The sequence below is a fragment of the Sceloporus undulatus genome, chromosome 1 (genome assembly GCF_019175285.1).
Source record: "Sceloporus undulatus isolate JIND9_A2432 ecotype Alabama chromosome 1, SceUnd_v1.1, whole genome shotgun sequence".
Lineage (NCBI taxonomy): Eukaryota > Metazoa > Chordata > Lepidosauria > Squamata > Phrynosomatidae > Sceloporus > Sceloporus undulatus.
This window is the reverse complement of record NC_056522.1, coordinates 312,265,934-312,292,290: the sequence shown is the minus strand read 5'-3', so window position 1 is coordinate 312,292,290 and position 26,357 is coordinate 312,265,934. Positions and strand designations below refer to the sequence as shown.

General features: G+C 39.7%; 2 protein-coding genes across 5 annotated transcripts in view; both read left to right on the top strand.

The window, feature by feature from the left end:
* Window positions 1–26,357, top strand: part of ARG2 (arginase 2) — a 181,836-nt gene that overhangs the window by 93,766 nt on the left and 61,713 nt on the right. The window lies entirely within an intron of this gene.
* The window catches only part of PLEKHH1 (pleckstrin homology, MyTH4 and FERM domain containing H1), a 75,293-nt gene that overhangs the window by 27,167 nt on the left and 21,769 nt on the right, over window positions 1–26,357 (top strand). For 3 of the 4 annotated variants that reach the window (XM_042438835.1, XM_042438829.1, XM_042438851.1), the window contains exons 7-17: window positions 1,322–1,403; window positions 3,023–3,990; window positions 5,551–5,629; window positions 7,120–7,211; window positions 8,899–9,049; window positions 13,625–13,767; window positions 16,895–17,005; window positions 17,625–17,711; window positions 19,753–19,914; window positions 21,313–21,393; window positions 23,222–23,401. In XM_042438835.1, coding sequence (XP_042294769.1) covers window positions 1,322–1,403; window positions 3,023–3,990; window positions 5,551–5,629; window positions 7,120–7,211; window positions 8,899–9,049; window positions 13,625–13,767; window positions 16,895–17,005; window positions 17,625–17,711; window positions 19,753–19,914; window positions 21,313–21,393; window positions 23,222–23,401 — 2,136 coding nt within the window. The remainder of the gene's footprint in view (window positions 1–1,321; window positions 1,404–3,022; window positions 3,991–5,550; window positions 5,630–7,119; window positions 7,212–8,898; window positions 9,050–13,624; window positions 13,768–16,894; window positions 17,006–17,624; window positions 17,712–19,752; window positions 19,915–21,312; window positions 21,394–23,221; window positions 23,402–26,357) is intronic. The other variant, XM_042438843.1, reaches the window with a different exon arrangement.

Below are 26,357 nucleotides of genomic sequence, written 5' to 3'. Positions count from 1 at the left end.
ACAGTAAAACACTCATAATGCAGGAAGGTTGTCCTTACTGAGAATATATGAGATATAATTTACTGTTTATTGGTTATGGTTTACTAGCTAGTCAGTGAGAAGTGGATTTTTATTCCCATTCCTGTTCGGTAGATCTGCATTATTAGATCGGCACAAGAGTGGGCTTATCTTATTGCTCATGCACAGGTATTCTATATCTGACAGTTAAGGCAATGTGTCCAAAGCTTCTTACTTGTCCCTATTAAGAAACATTATTGTTGAGAAAATAAGTGTCCATGGCTGCACCAGAATGGGTTCAGTTTCCTACAGGATGAAGTAAAATATGTTGGGCTGTCCCCTTTTCTACATGGCCCTTTTCTTTGTTGCTGTCTCTATTCTACACCTCTCTGGCTGCATCTACACTGCAGAAATAATGCAGTTTGACACCACTTTAATTGAATCCTGGGCTTTGTAATTTTACAAGATGTTTAGCCTTCACTGCCAAAGAGTGTGGGTACCTGGGATTCTGTTAGATGGAGCCATGGCAATTAAAGTGGTGTCAAATTGCATTATTTATAGAGTGTAGATGCATCCTGTATTTATCATTCAATTTAAAGTCCCTAGAAGGGGTGGGGTGGGGGATCACTACTGAAACTAGCAACAGATTTTCTAATGGCATAATACTAAATCACTGCTGCTGGGGAAGACACTTAATCTAGTTAGCTGCCCTCTATTGCTGTTTTTCTTGGCTATAAAATAACAATCTAGGCTTATAGTATTGCCATGGTTGCTCAGCCAAGGTTCTCTGAAACCTTAGAGTCCCAAAAGAGGTTGTTAGGGGTTCCTCATGAGATTGTGACTGGGGAAAAACAACAATGTTTTTTTTTTTAAAAAAAAAAAAAACACAACTGTAGATGTAATCATTTTTATGTAGGAATTCCCTAAAATATTAAAATTATTTCAACAGTTCCTCCAGGGAGAAAAGGTTGGTATAGCATATGTTGTTACTGTGTGCCTTCAAGTCATTTCCAATTTATGACAACTCCAAGACAAACCTATCGTGGGGTTTTCTTGACAAGATTTGTTCAATGGAGGTTTGCCATTGTCTTCCCCTGAGGCTGAGAGTATGTGACTTGCCAATGGGGCAAGTTTGCTGGTTTATGCATTCGTATTGTAAAAGTGGTTGGCCACAGAGAATACAGCCCATTCCTAAGGATAGAGCTTTAATAATTTTCAGTGAAATATCTTAAATATTCTTGAGATTTTTTTTCAAACCAATATATTAGACGGGGCCATTTCTAAAGGAGGGATACATCAAACAATTTCTTCTATTGCTTCACAGCTTGAGCTGGAAAACCATTATCTCAAGGATTGTAACCTGAGGTTAACAGAGCAAATCAAAGCCCTTCAAGGAGCATTACAAGGTAATGTGTTTTTGCTATTATCATTACATTTGTTCCTGACTTCTCCATAGTTTTTTGTGCAATACTTTAAGTTGAATTCTTTGCACCAGGTTCATGATAGCCATTTTTTGTTTCCTTCCAGAGCATGATCAGATTCCCCCCATTTTCCACCTTTTTTAAAACAAAAACATACTTTGAGACAGGATATCCATAAGATCTACGTGCTGTGTCCAAGGCTATTAGTTCAGCTGTAAAAGCTAGTCTTAAGGTCAATGGCAGAAAATCCATTAACATTGCTGGAGTAATACCAAGCTTTACATGGACTGTTTTGTGCATTTCCTCAGGCGACGTACAACCAAATCTATAAACAATACTGTTTTACTTCATGGCCATTTTAACAGAATGGAGATAAAAACCTGACACGACATCAGCATCTTGTGCTTAGGATACTGCAATATTATTTCCATGTTAGTGGTCTACATGTTCATTATTTCCACTGACTTATGCATCAGTGTCTGTTTATGTCTCTAAATGTCCACATCCTAACATTATTGCTATTATTTCTATTAGTTATGTAATATCCAGCCTTATCTGAAATCAATGCAGAGTGATGAATGTGGTTTCTTTCCTGCCCACTTTATTATCACAGTAATCTTGTGAAATAGGTCAGGATGAGAGAGAATGATTGGCCCCCAGTTACCCATTGAGTTTCATGGCTCAGGAAGGACTTGAGTCTGGATCTACAAAATCTCACATCAATTCTCTAAATACGGCACCATATTAGCTCAAATGATATAAAATAATGCTCACTGGCAAATATATTGATCCCTCTGCATATGGATGATGGAGCTCTGATCCTGACTGTAACACGCTAAATACAAGAACCAGGAAGTTTCAGGGAGCCAGCATAGTGTAGTGATTTAAGCACTGAGCTCTGGAGACCAGGGTTCCAATCTTGGCTTAGCCATGTAAACCCACTGGATGATCTTGGACAAGTCATACTATCTCAGTCTCAGAGAATGGCAATGGCAAACCCCCTCTGCAGAAATCTGCCAAAAAAAAACAAAACAAAAAACAAACAAAACCTAAAACAAAACCCTGTGATAGGTTAACCTCAAGGTTGCCCTCAGTTGGAAACAACTTGAAGGCACACAACAATGAGAAAGTTTCAAAATTCACTAGCAACCCAAAATTAATATACAAATAAAAGCTTCAAATTTCACATATCTTATATGATTGCGAAGGATATCCTAGTATATGTCTGTTGTCCTCATTTGTTCTGACTGTTCTGACAGAATGAGATAGTTGCTATAATAACCTGGTATTAAGTGTTCCCAGAACGCCACTAGTCAGACAGCTCTGAATGATACATTGCCTCCTGCACATAATTGTACTGTCTCAGTACAATTGAATTGTGTCTGATTCAATTTAGAGGCTCCAACTGAGGGGCTAATTTGAACCAAGGCATAATCCCCTATCTTCCATGCCACTGCTCAGCATGGCAATCTGACAAGTAAAAATAAAGAAAACATTGTCTTTGTAAGTGTGTAAGAGTGCATGGATCTACATAATTGTTTAAAACACTGTGCCAAACAGCATCCAATTAAAAGTTATGTGTACTTTTTAATCCCATACTATAGATCTGATAACCATGCCATCTGAAGAGTCTGTTTCCAGCTGTAATATCAGACTGCTTAGAGACTCACTCTCATGCTTCCTTGAGAATCCAGATCAAGATTCCAGACTTCTAGCTGTGGACATCAAACAGACATGTCAGGGTGTGTCTACGCAAGGAATTCCATATATAGCAAGTGTGGTCTTCATGGATAACACCTGTGTAGCAGATGAGGTTGATAAATCGGTGCTTTCTCAAAGCTCACTGAAGCTTATCTCTGACTCCACAAATAACAATAGTTCTTCAGTGAATGAATTGGTTTCCACAGCAGAGTCCCAGTTCTGCACAACATCATTAGAACACAAAGCTGAGGCTGTAAAATTTTGTGACGCATTAACTTTTCCGTCTCCTCTGGAAGAATGTAAGAGCTCTACCAGTGCTGCAGAGAAGACAGTATCTAACCTGTACAAGCAATCAGATGGACTGAATTCTGAGTTTAGCACCCCTAGGTTGAACTCATCCTGCTCTGTGGAAATGAGAAACACCTGCAGTAGTTCTGTCTCAGAGACAGTCTCATCTCCAAAATTGCAAAAATCCATCATGTCAATATCCTCCCATTTTCCAATGAAGGAAGGTGGACTAGGCAGCAGCATGACTCTCCCCAAGATACGGACTCCAAGCAATCCAAGAGACAGCATCCTATTAGCCAAGAGGCATTATAGCCAACCACAGTCAGGAGCAGATTGCTTCCAACATGTGGTGAACATTGAGATCAGCACTTTTCAGCCTAAAAGAGCCACTGCTCATTGCCAAGGAGAAGTGGAGGAGACAGATATCGATGAAGAGGTAGCAGAGAAGATGGAGACAGATGACTGTCTGGTGGAGATGCATCAGCTGTCTTGTTCAAGAAAGGAGACTAACACTTCTGAAACCAGAGTCCTGGAACCAGGAGGCAAACCGCCCACTCCTCCATTGCACAGATTTCCATCCTGGGTAAGGAAGACAGAATTTTAGTTGGATTTAGGTCAGCTTTCTGGGTGCACCACTGCTGATTGAAGGAAGGTGCTTCTACCTCCCTCTGGATTCGCTGGGGCCGATCATAAATGAATATGGCAAACAAAATCACAATTTAATTCCAAAATCTTTAAAAACAAAACACCACTACCATTATATATTAAACTGAACATGTATCCAGTGCACTAAAAGTTATTTGCATCTAGAGGCACTAGTGCAGGACCTGATTGTAGAACTGTTTTGTATGTGCTGCTCAGTAGTATAGCAACCGGGGAAGCAAATCTTGGAGCCATAAATAAAAAATAGTTGGAAATGCATAAGAGAAATTCTACTGTAAGAATGTTTCCTTTTTGTCCCGTCTTAATAGATACATGAAAATCCTATTACCTTATTCAAGGTGAGAAGGGCCTAATCTTATGCCTGGCAACTGCAGCTTCTCTCCTCTTCAGTCCTCCCACTCTTTCTTTCTGAGCTCAGCTAGTAAGAATAGCTCTTTCTTCATGATTTCCCTACTCACTGGGCCAGATCATAATTTATAGGGGGATATACCTCCAGTCAATTCCAGAGGACTCCCACCACTGCAACACATTCAATTGTATTTAGAGAATTCCCCAACCTTCTTGAGGACTGGGGAGTGCTGCTATGGTTGCATATTCGTAAATTTGTGTGCATCCAAATGATATTTGGGACTTTAATTCACTTTTAATGTTTTGAAGCTTAAAAATTAGATTCACCAGTTTCTTTGTAACCAGAACGAGGTCATCTTGTTTTGTTTGTTTTATTTTCATCCTTTCTTCCAGTCTGGGACCCAAAGAGACTTACAAGACAGATGAAAGAAAAATATAGCTAAAATCAATCACAATTTTAAAATACAATTTTTAAAAAAGTCAGTTATTTAGCACATTAACACCATCACTAAATGTTTTAGCAGTTTGTAAGCTGCCTTGAGTCCCATGCTAGGAAAAATGTGGTATATTAAACAAACAAATAAATAAATTAAATTAAAAACAGTTTAAACTCTTTTAAAATTCAACTGCTCCCATCATTTTAACAATCCCTTCCACATCACCCATGGCCAAAAGGCTATCTAAATAGGAATGTCTTTGTCTAGTGTCAGAAAGAGAAGAAACTGCACAGAGGATGTTGGATGATTGAAATATTGTGGGCAAATCCCATTTACCTTCAGCAGAAATGTAAAGAGTACATTCAGACGCAGTCAACCTGGCTGGGTTTGGGTCTGTTTTCAAACTGCAAAATTTTAACTGGAAAGAGAGTTTACTTGGTGGCACTGCTGCCACCAAACAAATTCTTTCTCCATTTAAAATGTAGATGTACCTACATTTTATCTTCTTTCCTATAGAAAAGCAGTTAATAATTTTATGCCACTCTTGATACCTGCTTATTGTTCAGCTGCTGGTAGCTTTCAGGACTATGGTAAATGTGCTTGAAGAAGGACAAAGCAGCCCAAATTGTCTAAAAACAACAGTAAATTATACTTTTAGTTTGCCCTTTTTCTTTAATCTTTTTATTATATTTTAGGAGAGTCGGATCTATGCAGTAGCTAAGTCTGGCATGAGACTTTCAGAAGTGGCTCTTGGGAGTGACTCTTCTAGCCAAAGTAAGTACTACTCACACCTGACCAACAGATTCTACTCATGACTATTTACCATAGATATTATCTGGATATCATATATAGTATCTTGTCAGACATTTGATCAAGCAAGGATTTTTGCTGATAAATGCATTTTTAATTGAATTTATACTGCATTTATACAGTATGCATATACTTCATAATAAAGGACATTTGGTCATTTTTAAAGAAGGTAAAGTTCATACATTTGCACCCACATGTTTTCTTTTCACTAAAACTTAGGTAAAGTGATCCTGCTTAGTGATCCACTGTGGCTCTCAAAGTTTGGTCCTCCAGATGTTTTGGACTTCAGCACCCAGAATTCCTGATGGTTGGCCCAGCTTGGTGGGGTGGCTGGGGGTTGAACTCTAAAACGCCTGGAGGACCAAAGTTTGGGAAACACTACACCGGACGGTAGCTGCATCACAGATGAAATGTTACCTTTTTCAAAAATAAACCTGCAGAGGGAGACATGGATTTTCTTTCTGTATATGTATTGTGTAAGAGAAAGGCAGGGAAAGGAATCTTTCTGCTGTGATAATGAAGACAGAAATATTGCTTCTTCTCCAGAGGGAACAGTAAAAACAAGAGCAAAAAAAAAATAGTCTTCCCATAGCCATCAACAGCAGACATTTTTATTAGTAGGTACACTACTTCATGTGATCATAAATTTATGTCTGAGCTATACCATTTCAGACTGCAGGTCTCAATTGCTGAATACTTTTACACATGCATGCACACACAGCCCTGTCTATAAAAACTAGAACATCAAGGATAAGGTTAGGCTAGGACTTTTCTCTCTTTGTATGTGGAAGGATTTTATTTTGAATAGAAGAGCATTCAGTCATGCAATTCATTGTGGTGGATACAGATTTGTCACTCCACTGAAGCCCATTTTACACTATTATAATGCACAACTTACAGCTAATTATTCAGAAATAGTAGTATTTACTACACATTATGTCTCCATGAATGCAGCCCTTAATTTGCTGCAAATGAAATATAAGAAATCACCTGCTAATAACTTAAAACTCTATTCCCTTCTTAAATCCTTACACCACAATGAAAAATGGGCTCCATTTAAATTTTTCTGACAGCTGAAAACTTTCATGGTCAATTGCTGATTTTAATCAAGATTCCATGTTCTCCATACAGTCCTAACTAATTATGCATGTATTTCTTAACAGAATTCGGAGGCATAACTATGTTAATTGGGAATATCAGTATGCAAAGGGATTTTGTAGCATCTCTGAGATAAATGTGCAGAAGAAGTATCATACGCTTTCGCAGACATGGTCTGCAACAATTCCATCTGAGGAAATAGTCCAAGTGTACAAAACCTTATGCTTCTTTTGCACAGTTATTTTCAAATATGATTTTATTAAAATATGCTGGTTTTTCTTTTTTTATATATATAAAAAAACCTGATGTTTCTTCTTTTTCTATTATATCATTTTTCCCCATGTAAATAATCTCAGCTTCAAATTTCCTAACCTGTTCATCCCCTGGGACATTCACCTGCCACATTTACAGAAATGTCACAGTACCTGTCTACACTATGCTAAAAGGGGTAAGGAATTATTTCTTCTTTTAAGGGAAACAATGAGAGAGGGGGTAAGCCCATAAAAACACATACAGAAGTGTGAAATTGGTATGAAGGGTGGTTTTTTTTAGGTTTTTGGACATCTAAATTCTAACTGCGTACAGAATTATCAGAACAATATTGGGCATATTGGCTAATTGGGCAGATGTCATGATTCACAAACCAAGATTTGAAAAGCCAATTAAACATAGCAGTGAGATTAACTGACAGTTTATTTGGATTACAAAACAATGATTCGCTTCAGATCAGTTGGAGTCAAATCTAAATTGTGCTCTAAAATATCCCAAATTTTAAGAATTGTCTTCCAGACCCACTTTGTCCAGCCCCCAGCCCATCCCCTCTCTAGCATATCAAATAAGTCTTTTAACTGACTGCCCCACTTCCTAACTCCTTATCAACCCATCTTTCCCAAGACTTTGTTGACCATCAAACGCTTCTTCATTCAGGACATAACAGAGCCATATATCCTAACTGCTCCAGTCATTGTCCATCTGTCTCCGTTTTTGCGTTTCAATTGAATTACATACCTCTTGGCTGTTTGCCTTTCCTTCCTGTACTTTGCTCTAGTAAACCATAGCTCTATTTCTCTATCCCCATTTTACCATATCACTACCTCACTATTACTACTGTATATCCCTTTATATTTTTCATCATGGCAGATTCTGACATTTCATGATAGCCTCTTTCCAAAAAGAAAAAATAAGGCTTCTTCTGGTTATGTGGTAGCAGGAAGACTCTAGCAACAGCCAAATGCATATTAACTGTAAGGTACAGTCGGCCCTTCTTATACACAGATTTTTTATACACGGATTCAAGCATCCATGATTTGAAAATGTTTTTAAAAAGTATAAATTTCAAATATCAAACCTTGATTTTCCATTTTTTATAAGGGACACCATTTTGCTATGTCATTATATTTAATGGGACCTGAGCATACATGGATTTTGTTATCCACGGGGGATCTTGGAACCAAATCCCAGTGTATAACAAGGGTCCACTGTACAAGAGAGTGGTGCTGATTTTCTTCTGCATATGATATTTGTACAGTATTTGAAATTGAAGGAAAAATTATTTGGAATCCTCCAAGAGAATTGATGAATATGCATTGGAACTATGGAGTTTATCACATGGGGGACAATTGGAAGTATAAACGGTGATTAACTCATGATAATCCTGCAATTGCACTAATGGTTTTCACTCGACATCGTGTTCAAAGTGATATTCTGTGAATAACACTTTATTATTACATGACTGTGCTAATGGGTTTCACATGACATCAAGGTGAAATGTGATTAAAGTGCCATTAACCCGTGAATAACCGGGCAAGAAACAGCAACAAATCATTCATGGGATTTTCCTGTGAATGACTTTTTGCTGTTTATTGCCTGGTTATTCCCTGGTTATTCACAGGATAATTTCTCTTGTGTTAAACTCATTTTAATTGCGTTTTAATGTCAGTTGCATGGTTTTCTCAAGTTAATCACTGTTTAAAGCCTGTGATAAACTCCTATCTTGCTTTGGAAGAGAGGCATAGTGCAGAGCCAAAACAATCTAACCACTTCCCTTATGCTAATTCTGCACACATTGTGGCATCTGTGTGGCACTGAGGTGCCAATTTTTCTGTTCATCCTAATATGAGAAGCTTGTTTTCCAGAAAGCCACTCAAATCAGCAACGTTCCTTTCATGGATGAGTCCTCGGGCTCTGATGATGACTGCAGCTCCCATGTTAGCATCGGTACCTCCAATGTAGGATCTGAACTCAGAAGAACAAGCATGCCAGGCAGTCCTCGTGCGGTGAAACGAGGTAAAAGAAAGGAAATGCAGCATTGCTGAATTGCTGGAAGATAATATTTAAAATGGTTTTTGAAAATTTCTACATAGAGCAGCAGTTCAAACTAATGTATGTTACAGCAGTGAAATCTTCAGATGGTACAGTCACAGGCATTTCTGCTCAGAAAGTCCAGTGGAATTCATTCCCAAGAAGATCTCAGAAAAATTACGTTTTTGGACTGGACTTCACACTGGCCACACTGGTTGGAGGGTTCAGGAAGTTGTGGCCTCAAAAATGTAATTTTTTCTGAACTCTGTTCCCACTTAGGTATGTTTATGTTTGCAGCATAAGTTAGGTACCAGTCTTGGGATCATCTTGCATCCCATGTAAGTAATAATTACCAGCTCTGTACCTTATGGAGGGTAAATGTTTGCAGACGTTTACATATACCAGAAGTCAGAATTGTATAACACTCTAGAAGTTGTTAGACCACCAGTTCCAACAACCCTAGCCAACATAGTGAAAGGTGAAGAATGCTGAGAGTTGTAGTGCAATGAAGGTCGTATTATTCCCACCCCTTACCTATATTCTCTCTTGTCTCAGGGATTTCAAAATCCAAAAGCAGAGTCCATATCTTGCTAGTATTTGGAACATTTTTCCTGTACACTCATGTGATTAAAAATTCACAACAAAATCAGCAAGGCCAGCATGTAGTTTTCCATTTCCTGCTCCCTAATGTCATGCATCTTTTGTTTTGTTTTTTCATCAGGCATAATGTTTGTAGTTTTGTGTTGATTCAGCCATGAGTTTATTTTGTTGCCCCAATAACTTCTCCCTCTTACAGAATGGGTCCACTCTATATGCACTGAAGGCCATGATTTAGTTGATGAACTGGTGGTATATCCAGTCCTCCCTTCTCCTCAGGGACATGCAGGAATATTCAAAGAACCCCCAGAAGCCATCAGCATCCAAATTTAGTTTTATACTGTTGTTAATTGTAATAAATTGGTTGTTTTCTGTCAAAGGTTGCATCTATACTTTTACATTTACAGTGGTACCCCGGGATACGAATGCGCCGCCTTACGAAATTTCCGGGTTACGAAAAAAATCAATTGAAAAAAACTGTTCCGGGTTACGAAGGTTATTTCGGGTTACGAAAGAAATTTTGGTGCTTTTCGGCGCTTTTTCGCACCAAATCGCGGCTTTTCCCCATTAGCGCCTATGGGTTTTCGGCTTGCAAAAGCCTTTCGGGTTACGAAAGCGGCGGCGGAACGAATTAAATTCGTAACCCGGGGTACCCCTGTATAATACAAGACGTACACTTTAAAAAAAACTTTTGAAATCCTAAATTAATGTATTAGCTGTTTTGGATTTAAGTATATATTCTGCTTCCAAAGTAAATACCAGCTGGGGAGTGCTTCCATTTGGAACCATGATGGGGGGGAAAAGGCTAAAGTCCTGCTGTGTCCACACAATTGTGGCCCCAGTTGGGCTTCACAAAAATCAGCTATATGATACCATGCTGTGTGACAAACATCATGCATAGCTTGATGTTCCTTCGTGCAGAGGGAGTGGTAGTTACCTCTGTGCTGAATTCCATGAGAACAATAGACTTTAAAAAAATGAGTTAGACTCATGCAGGACATAAATTGCAAACAGAAGCTTCTGATTCAACAATGATTGTCAATGAGTATTTTGTACTTATCACAACAGGCAATTGTAGTAATTTCCATCCCTGTTCTAATTGTTTTTGCTCTGCTAGTTTGGACTCATTACGTGAAACAAATGTGAGATCTCTCAGGCATGTTCATCCATTGACGATTGCAACATCAAGTCTGTGCAAAACAACCATCAGAGATCATGGAGATGGAGTTTTATTTTAATTTTATTCTAGAAGTATACAACTTCTCTGGGATTAAAACCACTTGGTCCTCCATCCCTTTGCTCTTTCTTTTCTCTTTTCCCACCCTGCACTTTTTCCCTTACTGCTCTTTTTCTCCATTTCTCTCAATCTACATAGCTGTTCCATTTACCTGTCCCCTGGTCACTCTCCTTTCCTACCTTAGAAGGCAAGAGAACCTCCTCTCTTTCTCCAGACCAGCCTGCAGTTTATTTTGCTACTGCTCTTTCTCTCTGCCCAAATTTCTTGTCTCCCCTCCCTATACTTGTTCAGCCTTTCTTATTACTCACTCCCACTGTTACCAAGTAGCAGAACTTTCTTTCTTTCTTTGAACTGTTTGAAGAGTTGGGGACTTCAGAGAAAGAACTGCCACAGGAAATTGCCTATGAGTCGTCTGGAAAAATCAGTATCTGAGGCTCACACTTACCTTTGCCTTTAGGCGAAGTTATACACATATTCTGCCTAGGAACTGCAGGTGGCACTGCATGCTACAGACAGATTTAAACAAAAATTAATTATTCCATTTAAAAAAGAAAATCACACACAGGTATGCATTTTTAAAACTCCCTTAGCCAAGTTCCAAGTGTTTATGTTTCTCAGAGCTGTGGCTGAGACAGATATGTGAACACACATTCTCACTTATTATGACAGACTTGTTTTTAAATTTCAAATCACGTCTCTAAGCGTAACGTCCCATGTGACTAAATCACCTTAATCTCTAGCACAACATTTCCCAGTGGAGGCATTCCTGCTTGTAATTATTAAAGGCTTAATTTTCAATTGAATCAAAATAGAACCAACCCTTAGAGCTGCAGTCCTAAACCCACATACCTAGTGGGCATAAGTCTCATTAAATTCAATGGGTTTATTTCTACATAGATATAAATAGGACTGAACTGTAGTTATTAAGTACTGTACACTTAACAATACGCACTGTAGATAGTCTGCAGAATCCTGTACAACTATTACATACTGCATAGCACCACAACTACAATACTGTACTACATAGTGGATTCTGGCAAGTCCTCTCAAACCACACATACTAGTAAGCAACTGTTGGGATCTGTAGGGGTCCATTCTCCTTCCAAGGAGTGGACTATGTGACATTCCCACCCCCTCACATGATTGATCTTTAGTGCAACAGGCTGAAAAAGAACCACTGTGGCAAATCCCCTTTGTGCTGAGGGGGGGTTGAGAACATCAGGAAGTTGCATTTTAATCAACAGGAAATTGGGCTGCTCATTGCTAAGTGGGGTTTGGGGGACTTTCATAGTCCTTACAAAGCCCCTAAACTAGGAGCAACATAGGGATTATGAATATGTAGCAACTATGAATTTGTAACTGCTCAACGGGATTCTGGCAAGTAAGTGTACCTATACCTATAAAGGCCCCATCCCACTGGGCATATAATGCGATGTATATCACTGCGATTCTGACTCGGATTTTTTTCCCGAGTCGTAATCGAATCTGACCCATCATTCCCGTTAAAAACGGGTACAAACAGACCCAGGTTTTTTTACCCCTATTTTCATTCCCATTGGTATTTCCCCCGTGGTAATTTGAAGCAGGTTATTTTGCTCCCCATTCGCATTGCCCTTCCGGAACCTCTTTTTTAAAAAAGCAGCTGTCAGTCAAATGCGTTTGACGACACAGCCAATCAGACGCTTAGGTGCTTTTCCCCTCTGGGAAAGGGAAAAGGGAGCCTCTATTTGCGTCAAATCCCTTTGGGTCCCAGGCTCTTCTGTGTCTTCCCATAGTCCCTCTGGGAAAGAGAGAAGGAGCCTCTATTCACCCCAAATCCCATTGCCTCCCCCATTGCTCCCTGGGCTGTCTGGGGGGCATGTAATGCAAAGCCGATCTGCTGCTCAGGCGCTCAGGCAGAGGCAAAAAAAGAAAAAAGAATAGTTAAAAATGGTTTTCAATGGCTCTCCTCACACATCGGTCTATGAATGTGGAGCAGGGGGGAGGTTGCAGGGGGTGTAATGCCTTTACTGCGTTTGGAGGTCAATGTAGAGTGATCACCTTACCCTGCTTCCCACTCCACCAGGGGAAAGGCTATGCCAACAGGGGAAATTGCACCCTTAATGCAGGAAAGAGAACAAAGTGGGTGACACTCCCAGGCCAGCCCCTTGAGCACTGCTCCTCCCATCCCCAAGTTCCCAAATCAGACACCTTTGTCGTTCCCATTCATATGCCGCGAATCAGACTCAGGAGGCACAGGAAAACTCACTGAAAATGCACTGTTAAATTAAACTGGTTTATCAACCACTGATTTGGGTATTTTCAAGATAATTCAATCACATGGGAGTCAGATTCGAATTCCAATGGGAACGATATTGGAGCAATGCGGATCAAATGCGTGCTCAAATGGGAACGATGCACCCATGATTCACGTCCTGATCCACGTTATAAGCCAGTGGGAATGGGGCCTAAAGAGCACAAAGAAATAGCATACAAAGGGACCTTTGAGACTACCTGAAAGAATGACATTGGTGGCATGAGCTTTCATGGACTTGACCCTACTTCCTCAAATATACATGCATCTGAGGAAGTACGCTCAAGTCTACAAAAGGTCATGCTACCAACTTCTTTCTTTCATTTAGTCTCAGGATTGATACAAGATCCCTTTGCATACTAATTTTCCAGACTAACACGACTATATCTTTGAAATATCATACAGGTTTTCCATTTTTTAAACTTATTTCCAGCAGGTGCCTCTATGTCTTCATTAAGCTCAGAGAGTGACTATGCCATTCCCCCTGATGCCTACTCCTTGGATGAAGACTATTCTGAACCAGAGCACAAACTCCAGCGGACCTCATCCTATTCCATTGACGGTGGAGTATGCAATGTAAGATATGTGTCCACCTAGATCTTCATTTAGGACAAGATATAAACATGAAATATATAGGGTAAAATAAATATCCACTTAGCAGTAACTTGAGTTTACAGTAACTAAGGTGGGTTACAAACGGCCCTCAAGGGGCTGTTTTCCCACCGCCGCCATTCGCTGCGTAGGGAAGCCCCAGCAGCCAGACTGCGAGGTTTGTAACCCGCCTCAGCAGAGTTGTGGAGGACAGGGAGTCTTGGAGATGTCTCATGCACAGGGTCACCATGAGCTGAGATCAACTCGAGGGCAGTTAACAACAACAAAAAACTTCTCCGTCCTATTAAAGCAGGACTTGTATGATTTCTGGTTGGGTACAGGAAAATGTATTGGATTTACTGAGCTGCAGAATTATTATTGTTTTATATTTTATATAATAGGGATGTGGTGGCTTAGTGGTTAAGATGCCAATTCTGACAATTGTAAGATTGGAAGGTTGGCATTCTGAGGCCCAAGTGCTGCATGATGGGGCAAGCTCCCATCACTAGTCCCAGCTTCTACTAACCTAGAAGTTTGAAAGCATGTAAATGCAAGTAGATAAATAGGTACTATTATGGTAACAGCATTAGGTGCAGTCATGCTGTCCACATGACCACCAGAGTCATCTTCAGACAACGCTGGCTCTTTGGCTTAGTAACAGAGGTGAGCACCACCCCCTACAGTCAGTTACGACGAGACATTCATTTCAAGGGATTACCTTCACCTTAATATAATACAATATAATGTAATATATTACATACAGTACATGTACACATCACTTACAGATTTTTTTTTTAAAAAAGGTAGCTTATACAAGTTCATTTATGTGCAATTATATATTGAATAACAATGTTAAAATGCACTCCCTAAAAATAGATGTGATGAAATAAGTAAAACAGAATAATAAATAAAATTTCAAGCATTGGTTTTATTCAGCATGAGAAGCCTGGACTGATATTTTTTTCTTTTTAAATTTCTTAACATGTTGTCTAAAACTAAGCAGGCTGCATTCTAGATGAATATGGCTGGTGAAGGTGAGGGCTGTTACAGAGAGGTCTACATAGCCACTGCCCTTATCATTTCTGAGTGTGAAGACAAAGCATAGAACATTGGAACTGGAAATCAACTTGATAATGTTAAATGTTCAGATTTGGGGAGTAATTCATTATCATCAATAATAATGATTGGAATAGTTTAATTGGTTGTTGGCATTATCATTAGTTAACATGTTTAGAACATTATGTTGAGGACACACCAAGGGATTTATAGAGAATGTCATGGAAATTGTTATGTTTCATCCTAGAGGCACATTTTGCTGTTGGTTCCTTCAAAGATGTTTTTGCTTTTTTGTTTCTTTGTTTTGCCCTTTTCAAGTTGCTTTCTTCCAACCTAGATTTCCCCCCACATGGTTTACAAACCCCATGATTGTTGCCTGGGAATTGTAGGACATGTTGATGTCTGTTTAATGTCAAGTTCAAAAATTCAGAAAGGATATTGAGAAACTGGAGCGTGTCCAAAGGAGAGCGACTAAAATGGTGAAGGGTCTGGAAATCATGCCCTGTGAGGAACGACTTAGGGAACTCGGGATGTTTAGCCTGGAAAAGAGAGAGTTAAGAGGTGATTTGATAGCCCTGTTTAAATTCTTGAAGGGATGTCATAGTGAGGGAGCAAGCTTGTTTTCTGCTGCTCCAGAGAACAGGATCTGGAACAATGGATGCAAGCTCCAGGAAAAGAGATTCCACTTAAACATTAGGAAGAACCTCCTGACAGTAAGGGCTGTTCAACAGTGGAACACACTCCCTCGGAGAGTGGTGGAGTCTCCTTCTCTGGAGGTCTTTAACCAGAGGCTGGATGGCCATCTGTCAGGGATGCTTTGATTGAGAGTTCCTGCATGGCAGAATGGGGTTGGACTGGATGGCCCTTGGGGTCTCTTCCAACTCCACAGTTCTATGATTCTATGATTCTAAGTTGAGAAAGACTGTACTAAAGCATCTTACAGCCTCATTAAGTTTGTAATTCATCTATATCTCTTTTCTTTCCACCCCCACCAATATGGAATATTTATTCTTCAAATAACTAGTACACGTATGTTAAATGTTAATAAAGGAAAATATATTTCAGGTAGAAGACACTGATCTACAATAAGAGCAGTAGTAAGTTAATAGCTACAAAGATCAGTCAGTGGATCAAGAGTAGTACATTCTTAATCAGAAATATCTTGAGAGCCTCTGACTATGCAATACATCCAGTTTCTGCACAACTGAACCACTACATCCTTTCTGCCTTCCAACTCCCAATCAAGAAGGTTTGCAAAGATCAGTTCAAGCACATGTTTGTAAGCAGGAGTAGTGATTCCAAATTCAATCTGTAGCAGCTTCAGTTTAAATGACCAGGTTTCTAATAGGCCACTCCTTTTTTTCAGGCCTAAAAAGACCTGATATTCTTAAAGGGGCTTGATTTCCAAACGCACACTCACTCACACACACACACACACACACACACACACACACACACACAACCATTCCAAGAATCACACTTTTCTTCTTCTTTTCTGTTGTGTGTTAGGTAACCTGGGTTTCAGAAAATTATATTTCTCTTTCTATCCTGCCTAATAACAGAGCTATGCCATACCTTTCCTGCAATGTTAATAATTCTTCTCCTGAGGCAGCAAGCATACCTGTTTTACTGAATCCTGCAGAAGGGGAGGCACTCACCCTAACAAATTCTGACCACCCAATTCATGAAAGGATATTTTTAACTTCATAATTAATTGGGTAATCTAGCAAGTTAGTGAAATTTCTAGAAAAATGAATTAATAGCTCAATGAGTTAATTAACTAGTTAATTCCAAGTTTTCAGCAGAGGCACTTGCAGACAAAACTCTGAAGATTAGCTCAGTATGGTGTGGAAGCAACTGTTTTTTAAGATACCCTTGTAATATTCCTATACATTCTGGTCTTTATGTATTGCCAGCATCCTATTCCAGGCAATTTGGGAAAATTGGAGGCAATTTGGGAATATCAAGCAGGCAAAATGGACTACTTGAAGACTAGGAAAGTCAACCCCACTGATTAATAGGAATCAGGAAAATGCATTTGTTTTGTCTTATCTAGGAACTGCTAGAAAAATCTGGTTATTTACTGAAACTGGGTGACCAGGTAAAGGCATGGAAGAGACGATGGTTTGTTTTGAAAAATGGACAAATCATGTATTATAAATCACCGGTGAGTTAATAACAAATATTCATACTTGCAATTTTAATAAATAAAAGCAACAATTAATGCTTATCTTCAATACTTTATTTTTCATTCTCCCTTATGGTAACATTCCAGAATGAATATATCATGCTTTGTCACCTCCTAAAAAACCTACAGAAATCCTACCTATTAAAATTTATCCCCACTTATAACTAATTCATGAGCCAGCATAATGTAGTGGTTTGAGTATTGCACTACAACTCTGGAGACCAGGGTTTGAATTCCTGTGCAGCCATGGAAATCCATGGGGTGATCTTGGGCAAGTCACATTCTCTCAGCCTGAGAGACAGGCAAACGCAAGCCCTCTCTGAACAAATCTTGCAAATCTTGCCATGATAGGCCTTAGGTTGTTGTAAATTGGAAACAACTTGAAGGCACACAGTAACTGTAATGGATAACTGATCAAAACAATCTGTGTTTTCAGCGTTGCTTAAAAAAAAACTATTGCTAACATTTTCATGTTGTGTGGGCTTGGTTTCCAGCTCCCTACTTGGCAAGTGTTTTTTTTTTCCACTGAGTTTTCATCCTGTATTTCATTTGTCCATTTTCATTCATCATTATATCTTTTTTGCTTCTTTCTTCTCAGAGTGATGTCATCTGCAAGCCACAGGGGCGGGTTGAGCTGAATTCTTCTTGCCAGATTGTACGAGGTGAAGGATCCAACACTTTCCAGGTCAGCCTGACTTATTGATTTTTGTTTACTGTTTGTGAGGTCTAAGGGAGCAATCGTAAAGATAAGAAGCCAGATGGAGCTGTCCCACCTCAGAGGATTCATTCTATCCCAAGCCCTACAAATCTCTTGCAGGAAGGGAGCAAGTATCATCTGAACAATTTTTCAGTGGGATTCTTTGTCTTTTAATAGAAATCCTTCCTGTTGTAGTCAGTGTGAATGAAAATAGATGTACTCTGAAGGGCATCTAATTTTCCCTTCATTTTGGAAGCAAGACTGCAAATTATGCAGGCTAGGAATCCAACAGAAACACTTCTTTTCCCTCTCTTCCCTCTAACATACCTTCCAACATGTGCTTTTGGGCCTTTTATGAGGTTGACACCATGGAAGCCTCTGTGTTGACTCGGTGAGGCTTGGAGGGACTAGTCCAAAATCAAATAATTCTGAGTTTGGGACATAATTGACGACTGTGGTGGTGGTCTGATTCAGCCTATAATGCCAGAGATGTATTCGGATTGCATCTTAAAAGAGAATGGAGGTGCTCAAAAGGCATGAAGGAGCAATATATTAGGGCTTCTATATCTTCCCATTGATTTCAATAGGAATGAATTAATCCATACCATTTCCAGGGCTTCCCTGTATCTATTGCTGATTTGGGACCAGTCTGGTACAGTAATTATAGTAGGCAGGGGAAGGCTGTAGATCCTCTCCTGGAATATCCCTGGCATATCTCCTTTCTGCCTCTCTCTGACCAGTGGCATCACTAGGATTGGTGTCATCCAGTGCGGTAACTCATGGTGTCATGCCCCTCTCATTGACCTCCTCCTATACAACACCCATTCAGAATCCTTAGTAATGTTTTTGTACTAAGTTACTCATAAATCATAGTTCCCATATATCACTGAATGTAATGATAATAGTTGTGACATAATAAACAACTAGCAAAATTAAAATTATACCTTTAAATTACAATATCATATGCACATAATAAATGTATTTACATACACAGTTTCACGTGGTTAGAATAAAAATTTTGTAAAATGTGCTGTTTTAAAATAACATTTTAAAAATTATTCTATTAATTTAAAAATTATCTTTTGAAATTTGAATTTTTAAAAAAAAACACAGGGGCCTCTCCTTTCTCTTCCCACTGAGTCTCACCTCACTCACACCATCTCTTCAGCACTTTAAAGAGATACATGCAAATGCCACAACTCATTTCTGCCAAAGTGCAGATGTTTGAGGAGCAGTGGTGCCACACACCCCCTCCTTTTAGGGTGTCCCTTAATGCGTTCTGAACCTCCTGCACCCCCTAGTGATACCATTGCTTCAGACATTGAGGAAAAATTGGCTACAGAAGTTTTCATGCTGCAAAGAGGGGGTACGAATCTTAAAGTCAGATTTCTTCTTCCAAGTCAGACTTCCCCTCTCCTATGTTTCCTCCCCCAGAGGTAGGGGCACGACATATCATCCTAAGGAATATAGAATTGTATCTTGAGGCAATTTATGGCCAGTGTCTTTAAGGAATTTTACTTTAATGAATGTGGGGAAAGTGTCAGGAGTTAAACAGTGGTGTTCTTGCACTGGTTGTCTCGATGCGGAGGGGACCTCTGGGGGTACTGGTGAAGGGGCTAACAGGGATGGCATATGCTCCCTCTCCCTGAGCTAGCCTGTGCTTTTCCTGATGAGAAAAAGGACTGGACAACGCATGAGGGACAGAGTGTGCATGGGGAAGCACAGTGGTGAGCATGCAGGGGGAATGGAGCGGTATGCATGCAGGAGAAACAGGATGAGTACATGTGCAAATGATGGAGCAACACAGGGGGACAAAGTGGCATGCACACCTGGGGGACAGAGCAGTGGTGGTGGAGCAGGAGGAGCTGACTGGGTCTCACCCCTCCTTCTAGGGTGTCACCCGGTGCGAGCTGCACCCTCTGCACACACCCCAGTGATGCTACTGGAGTTAATACATTGCCTGCCCTCCCTCCCCCTCACACACTTGATTGTTCATGCCTTTTGTTTATTACATTTTCTTCACTTTTAGCTCATCACTGAAAAACGAACCTATTTCCTGACAGCTGACTCTCCTAACATCCTGGAGGAGTGGATCCGTGTCCTTCAAAATATCCTAAAGGTGAATGTGACCAGTCCCTCTCAGGTGCCTCTCAGGGATGCCAAACCCACTGTGAAAGGGTGGCTCACCAAGGTAATTGTATAGTTACGCTACTAGATATTGTAAGTCTTCTCTCTTAACAGCATGCAAAATGAGCTATCAGCCAGGAAAGGTTTAGGAATATGCAAAAGTATTAAACTCATTGAAAAGATAGAACAGTGATGTGCCTTATCGTGGATTCTTAATGGTTGCAATTTTGCCCACCCAGCCACCCAAACTGGATTTGCCATGGGTTTCACCCTCTCCCACGATATGATTATTTCAAAATTGGAAGTGACAAGAGATGCACTGTTAGTTTTTTGAAGGAAATGCCACACACGCACACTAAAAAAAAGAATATGCACAGAAGTTTCCAGGAGCGGTAAGTCTCCTTTTTTGGCAACACAAAAAAAAAGCAACCCAGTGTGGTCAGGAAGAGGTTCAGGAGGGTCCTACAGACTCATAAAAATGGCCTTGTGGGTTGCAAGATTCCTAACCCTGCTTTGGAAGGATTAATCTTTTCTCTCATTTCATCATGTCTCATCTCTCAGGTTTGGGCTGATCAGATGAATTAACATTGAAGCAAAATCTGATCCATTTTGAAAGGAAAAGTGGCACTCTTTCAACAGCTACCTTTTCATAATTTTGCAGTGTATTCTAGCAGCCTAAACACAAACCAAATTAATATCATCTCTTTGACATGGTGTCTACATAGAGCAGAGGACTGCTTCAGGATAGAGGCTGGTGGAGGTGTTTTGACTGCCCCTCCCTTCTTCTACAGTAATTCCCAAACTCACGTTCTCTAGGTGCTTTGGACTTCAGCTCCCAGAAGCCTCAGATTTCTTGCTCAGTGGTCTGGGATTCTGGGAGCTGAAATTCAAAACACCTGGAAGGCTAATGTTTGGGAAGCACACAAAAGATAAAGTTTGGGAACAGTGTTGGACCTTATAGAGTTTTGGATTGAAACCTAGACCCTCACCCTAAGTCAGCCTAAGTCTGAATGGGAATGTGACCAAACTGAGTAGCATTTAGGCTGAAGAACATTTTGAAGAAATCAGAATACCCTTCATTTCTAGACCTTAAATTGTTGTTTTTATGTGCCTTCAGGTTGACTCTGGATTATGGTATAGCATGATGTAGTGGTCTGAATGTTGGACTAGGATTCCAGGAGACTAGGTTCAAATCCCTACTTAGCCCTGGGCAAGTCACACTGTCTCAGCTTTAGAGGAACGCAGTGACAAACCTCTGAATTATTTTGCCAAGAATATCCTAGAATAGGGTTGCCATAAATCTGCCACATAATAAAACCAGCAATTTGTTCTAGATCTTAAGTAGTCTTCTACCAAATGCAATTGTAGTTTTTTGTCCAAAAAGATACTTCTTTATCTAACTTTCTAATAGTATTAGTGGAGCCATACAAATAAGTTGTGAGAGAATATCTTTGTTCTGCAGGTGAAACATGGACGCTCAAAGCTGGTTTGGTCTGTCCTGATTGGAAAAACCTTCTATTATTATCGTAACCAGGAGGACAAGGTATGTTTTCTCCTCTCTTGTATTTAGCATTTTATCACAGCAGCCCTACCAAGTATCTTTCAACACAGCCTATATCCTCTTTTTAAATTAATTAATTTATTTAGTCACAAACATTAACACCCTCTTACACATTCAAACAGTATTAATACTATTTTAAGACATGAAACTATTAGAGACCATGATGTACAGTTGCCCCTCTGTTTTCATGGACTTCAGATCTGCGACCCTTGCTTACTCGCAAGAAGCAAATGGAAGGGGTTAAAATGGGGCATGCACCCCCATTGAAGTCTAAGGGGCTTGAATATCTGTGAGTTTGGTTTTGTGGGGGGGGGGGGGGGGTTCCAGAACGGATTCCCCATGAAAATGGAGGGATGACTGTATTCATAGGAATCTCTAATCTGATTTGTGTATTTAAAGTGGGGTTATGCTGAACAACAGTGAAAGAAAAGGACAGAGATTTGGCTGTAGAATTATCTGGGACAAAAGATTGACAATACAATATGGCTTTATTATTTAAGTGCAGAATTTTGGAATAGACTTGATACAGAATGAGCTCTGGCTATATTACATCAAGGCTAGACCAAAGAAGCAGAGTGGGCATAAGCTTGGAGAAGCAAGTACAGGTTTAGATCTGCTCCTGTTCCTTTTGGCTCTCCTTCTATTCTCCAGGCCTTTTGCCAATGCTACTTGTTGTGCCATTTGTCCCATGGCAGTTATTGCTGAATTAGCACTTCTTGAGCTAGACAGCCAGCTGGGAGTCCTTGTTGCTGAATGTGTCTATGGAAATGATAAGATAGGAAACTGGGAACTGGTGCCAAGATAAAATGCTATACAGAGAAGTTTACTGGATGCAGAATAAAGGTATTTCAGCCTACCCTTCTGGCTATAAACAAAATTTTGGCAATAGCTTTAAACACTACAAAGTGTTCTTGCGTCAGCATACTCACTAAGTAGGCCAGCCAAAGGACACCAGTTGAGAGGATATAGAAAACTAAGCCCCAGCCAAGCCAGGGATGGGGTGGGGTTAAGGAATATTAGGCTTACATATATTTTGACCCTGTCTTATAGGAAAAGGGGAGATATTAATCATATGATTAGCAATTTGTTATTTGTAATAACTTTAAGGAATGTCAGAAGGCAAGAGGCACTCAGTGTTTGAAGTCTTTAAAGGCATATGTAATGCTCACTCAGCTACAGAGTGGAGACACATTTTTCCTAGCCAGAAAGTAGTGACAAAGCCTGTATCACCAGATCTGGTTTGTATACTTGTATTGAAATATACTCTTGCTATGTCATGTCTGTAACTTTGTAATCTCATTTTTTTGCATGCCGCTTTATATTACAAAATGTTATAAAAAGTCAAGGGATTCGGTAATTCAGGTAAAGAAGTTGTCTCTGATACTTATAAAACTTTTTTTAAAATAATCTGGTAGATTAGAGCATTTGTCCAGGAGTGACACTTGGTCAGGAAAGAGCCAGACATGATAAATTAACCACCTGTTCTAGAGTGGGCAAAGTGTAGAAGGTATGTTCCCAGGAAAACCCAGCACTAAGACTTAATTTTGCACAATCCAATAGCTCACCTAGGTGTTAAAACAGATTGCCTACAAACTAGTTATACTGGAGAGAAGTTGGTAACCATTTCTTATAGATAGTAACCCTAGAACAGGTCTGAAAAATACTGTTTGTGCTTAAAATAGATGGAATGAGCTATACTCCACTATACCTGATGTATTAAAAGTGCCTGGTAATAGAAGCAATAGTTTCATAGAGATATGTCTCATGGCTGTGACTTCTTCCACCCTGTATGTTTCCCTTCTCTTCTCAGTGTCCTCTAGGCCACTTGTATGTGCGTGAATCAAAGGTGGAAGAAGTAGATCGCTCTTGTGATTCTGATGAAGATTATGAGACTAATGGTGGGAGCCTTCTTTCTTCACATTGCACTCTGGTTATTCACCCTCCAGACCAAAGTCCTACCTATCTGCTCATTGGTAGTAAACAGGAGAAGGTATGTAGAGATTTGCTGTCACATAGAAGTAACTATCACACTCAAAACATGAGAAAGAAAAAGGGATGATGGAAAAGAGAAATCTAAGCACTTTTAGGACTAGTTTATCATGTGCTTTCATGGATTTCAATCCACTTCTTCAGATGCACAGAAGTGGACTAAAGGGAATGAAAGCCACACAAAAGCTCATGACAGAATAAATGTAGTCAAGCTGTTTGACAGTGAAATACACTCCCTTGGAGGGTGGTGGAGTCTTCTTTGGAGGTTTTTAAACAGAGGCTGGATGGTCATCTGTCGTGGGTACTTTGATTGTGAGTTTCTGCATGGCAGGAGGTTTGACTGGATGGCCCTCATGGTCTCTTCCAACTCCATGATTCTATGATTCTAAAGGTGCTGCTAGATTCCTCCTTTGCCCTTACCCTTTTCCTTTTTATGCTGCAACAGATTAGAACAGTATCTCTTCAGAAAGAAAGCTGGACAGTTAAGAAAGCATATAGGAAGAGAAATACTGTAATTCATTTGAGATGTAATTCTGGAAAAGAGTGCTGAGGTTGCCATGGACAGCCAAGAAGTCAAACAAATGGATCCTAGAGCAACAAGACTGAGGCTGTCATACTTTGGCCATATCATAAGGAGGCACAACTCACTGGGGAAAAAATAATGCTAGGAAAGGTGGAGCAGTTCTCAACCTGTGGCCGCGACCCCTTTGGGGGGTCCAATTACCCTTTTACAGGGGTAACCTAAGAGCATCGGAAAACACATATTTCCAGTGGTCTTAGGAACTGAGACACCATAATTTTATGGTTGGGGAACTGTATTAAAGGGTTGTGGCATTAGGAAGTTTGAGAACCACCGTGCTAGATGGATGGACTCTATTAATAATAATGATAATAATAATAATAAGTTTTATTTATGTTTTCCCGCCTCTCCCAGTGGATCGAAGCAGGATTACAGTCAGATTATAAAATTTGCCAACAATAATTCTAATAACAATATTAAAATCACAATATAAAAGCCATGCATTATCTAAAACAAATTAATACAATATAAAGTCTCAGGTTAACATTCCAAAATATACTCCTATTCGAGAGAAAGGAGGTCATGTGTATGAATTTGCAGGACCTGAGCAGAGCAAAATCAAGGCACTGCCCCTCAAGTATGAATTCTGCCTTCTCAAATGAAATTTTCTGTCGCGCTCCACATTTCTAGCATTGTAGAGTGAGAATTGTTTGCACCTAGAACTAATAAATATGTTGTGTTTGCATTCCCTAGGTAACTTAGTCTGCCCTTTTTCTTTGGTTGCTTAAATTGTATTTCTAAATGTTCAACTGAAGTTTTAAGTTACAACAATTCCGAAAATTCAGGCACTGAAGAAATGTTTCATTGGCTGGCCAGAATTCTTATTTGAGGGGTGCCTCAGTTTTGTTTCCCTGTAGCTAGACCCCTCTGGGCAGCCCTCCTGATATTATTGTAATAGAATCCCATCAGCCGTAGCTAGGATATGAGTAATGCTGGGAGTTGCAGTCCAACAGCATCTGGAAGCTTGAAGGATTTCTTCCCATGCTGGAAGGCATCAGCAAAGGAGATGCCCTAGAGTGATGGGCGTGATAGAATCCTCCCACAGGTTGGCAGGTTCCAATTATTGGCCAAGATCTCCAAAAGAAAATTTGGTCACTATGTACATTAGGGAAATCTGAGATCACTAGAAGGCAGAAATGCACAATGTGGATATTTACTGCCCTGATTGTGATGGGAAAAGTTAACTGAGGCTGTAATTATGTATGCACTACCCTAGAAGTAAGACCAATTGAAAAATACTGGATTTACTTCTATGGAGACAAATATAGAAGTTACTGAAAGTAAGCACCACTGAACCAGAGATTGGCGGCGGGGGGGGATCCCTCTGTCAGCATGAGCATTTTTCATACTGACTAGGAAATTCCCATGTTCTGACCTGAACATAAACAGGACTGCTGTTGAAGATTTTAAAGAACTCCTGCTAATGAGAGTCACCCAATATTGAAGTAGAAAGGGAGTTTTGTGCAAGACAGCTCTTGATGTATCTGACCCTTAACTGTTTCCAAATATAAGCTTTAAGACTTCCTTACAGTCCTTCAGAGCTTGTTTAATTACACTTCAGTGTTTATGGGCCCGAACAGACAGGCCAAAATAAAGCTGCTTCGGGTCACTTTGGAGCTATGCTGTTTAAATGGTGCACACATCTTAAGAGGCCAGAAGCTGCGCCAAAGTTGTGCTCCAGTTCTTAGGACTGGAGTATGGCTTTGGCATGGCTTCCGGCCTCTTAGGACACATGCTTCATTTAAACAGCATATCCCCAAAGTGACCCAAAGCAGCTTTATTTTTGCCTGTCTGCTTGGGCCCTATGTTATGTATATCCATTTCAATGGCAACAGTAAAATTAAGTGGTCCCTTGGTATCCTCTGGGATTTGGTTGTAGGACCCCGCATGGATAACAAAATATGTGAATGCTTAAGTCCCATTAAATATATTGACATAGTAATATATAAAATCAATAGGAAAATCAAAGTTTGCTTTTGGGAATCTATGTCTTTAGGGAATATTTTCAAGCCATGGAAGGTTGAATCCATAAACCATGGTTATGAAAAGCCTACTGTAATAGAATAGTTGGGAAGAAAGGTTTGCTTGTTAGGAAATGAATGAATTTGCTGCATGAGGAAAGTATTATGATCTATTCCCAGGTACAAAAATCCTGCAATTTAATATTTGAGAAAGAAAATCTATAGTTTTGAAACAATGAACAGCCTTGTGCTTGTTGTCCTATTGATAGTTCAAAATTAGGAAACAATAGCAAGAGAGCTAGAATTAATTCTGGCTGTTTGACACTGGTGACAGTTAAAATGAAGCATCTGAAAGTATGTTTCAAATGTTCTGCAGTATATTAAGTAAACTTTGAAGTTTCACTCATTCTTCTTTA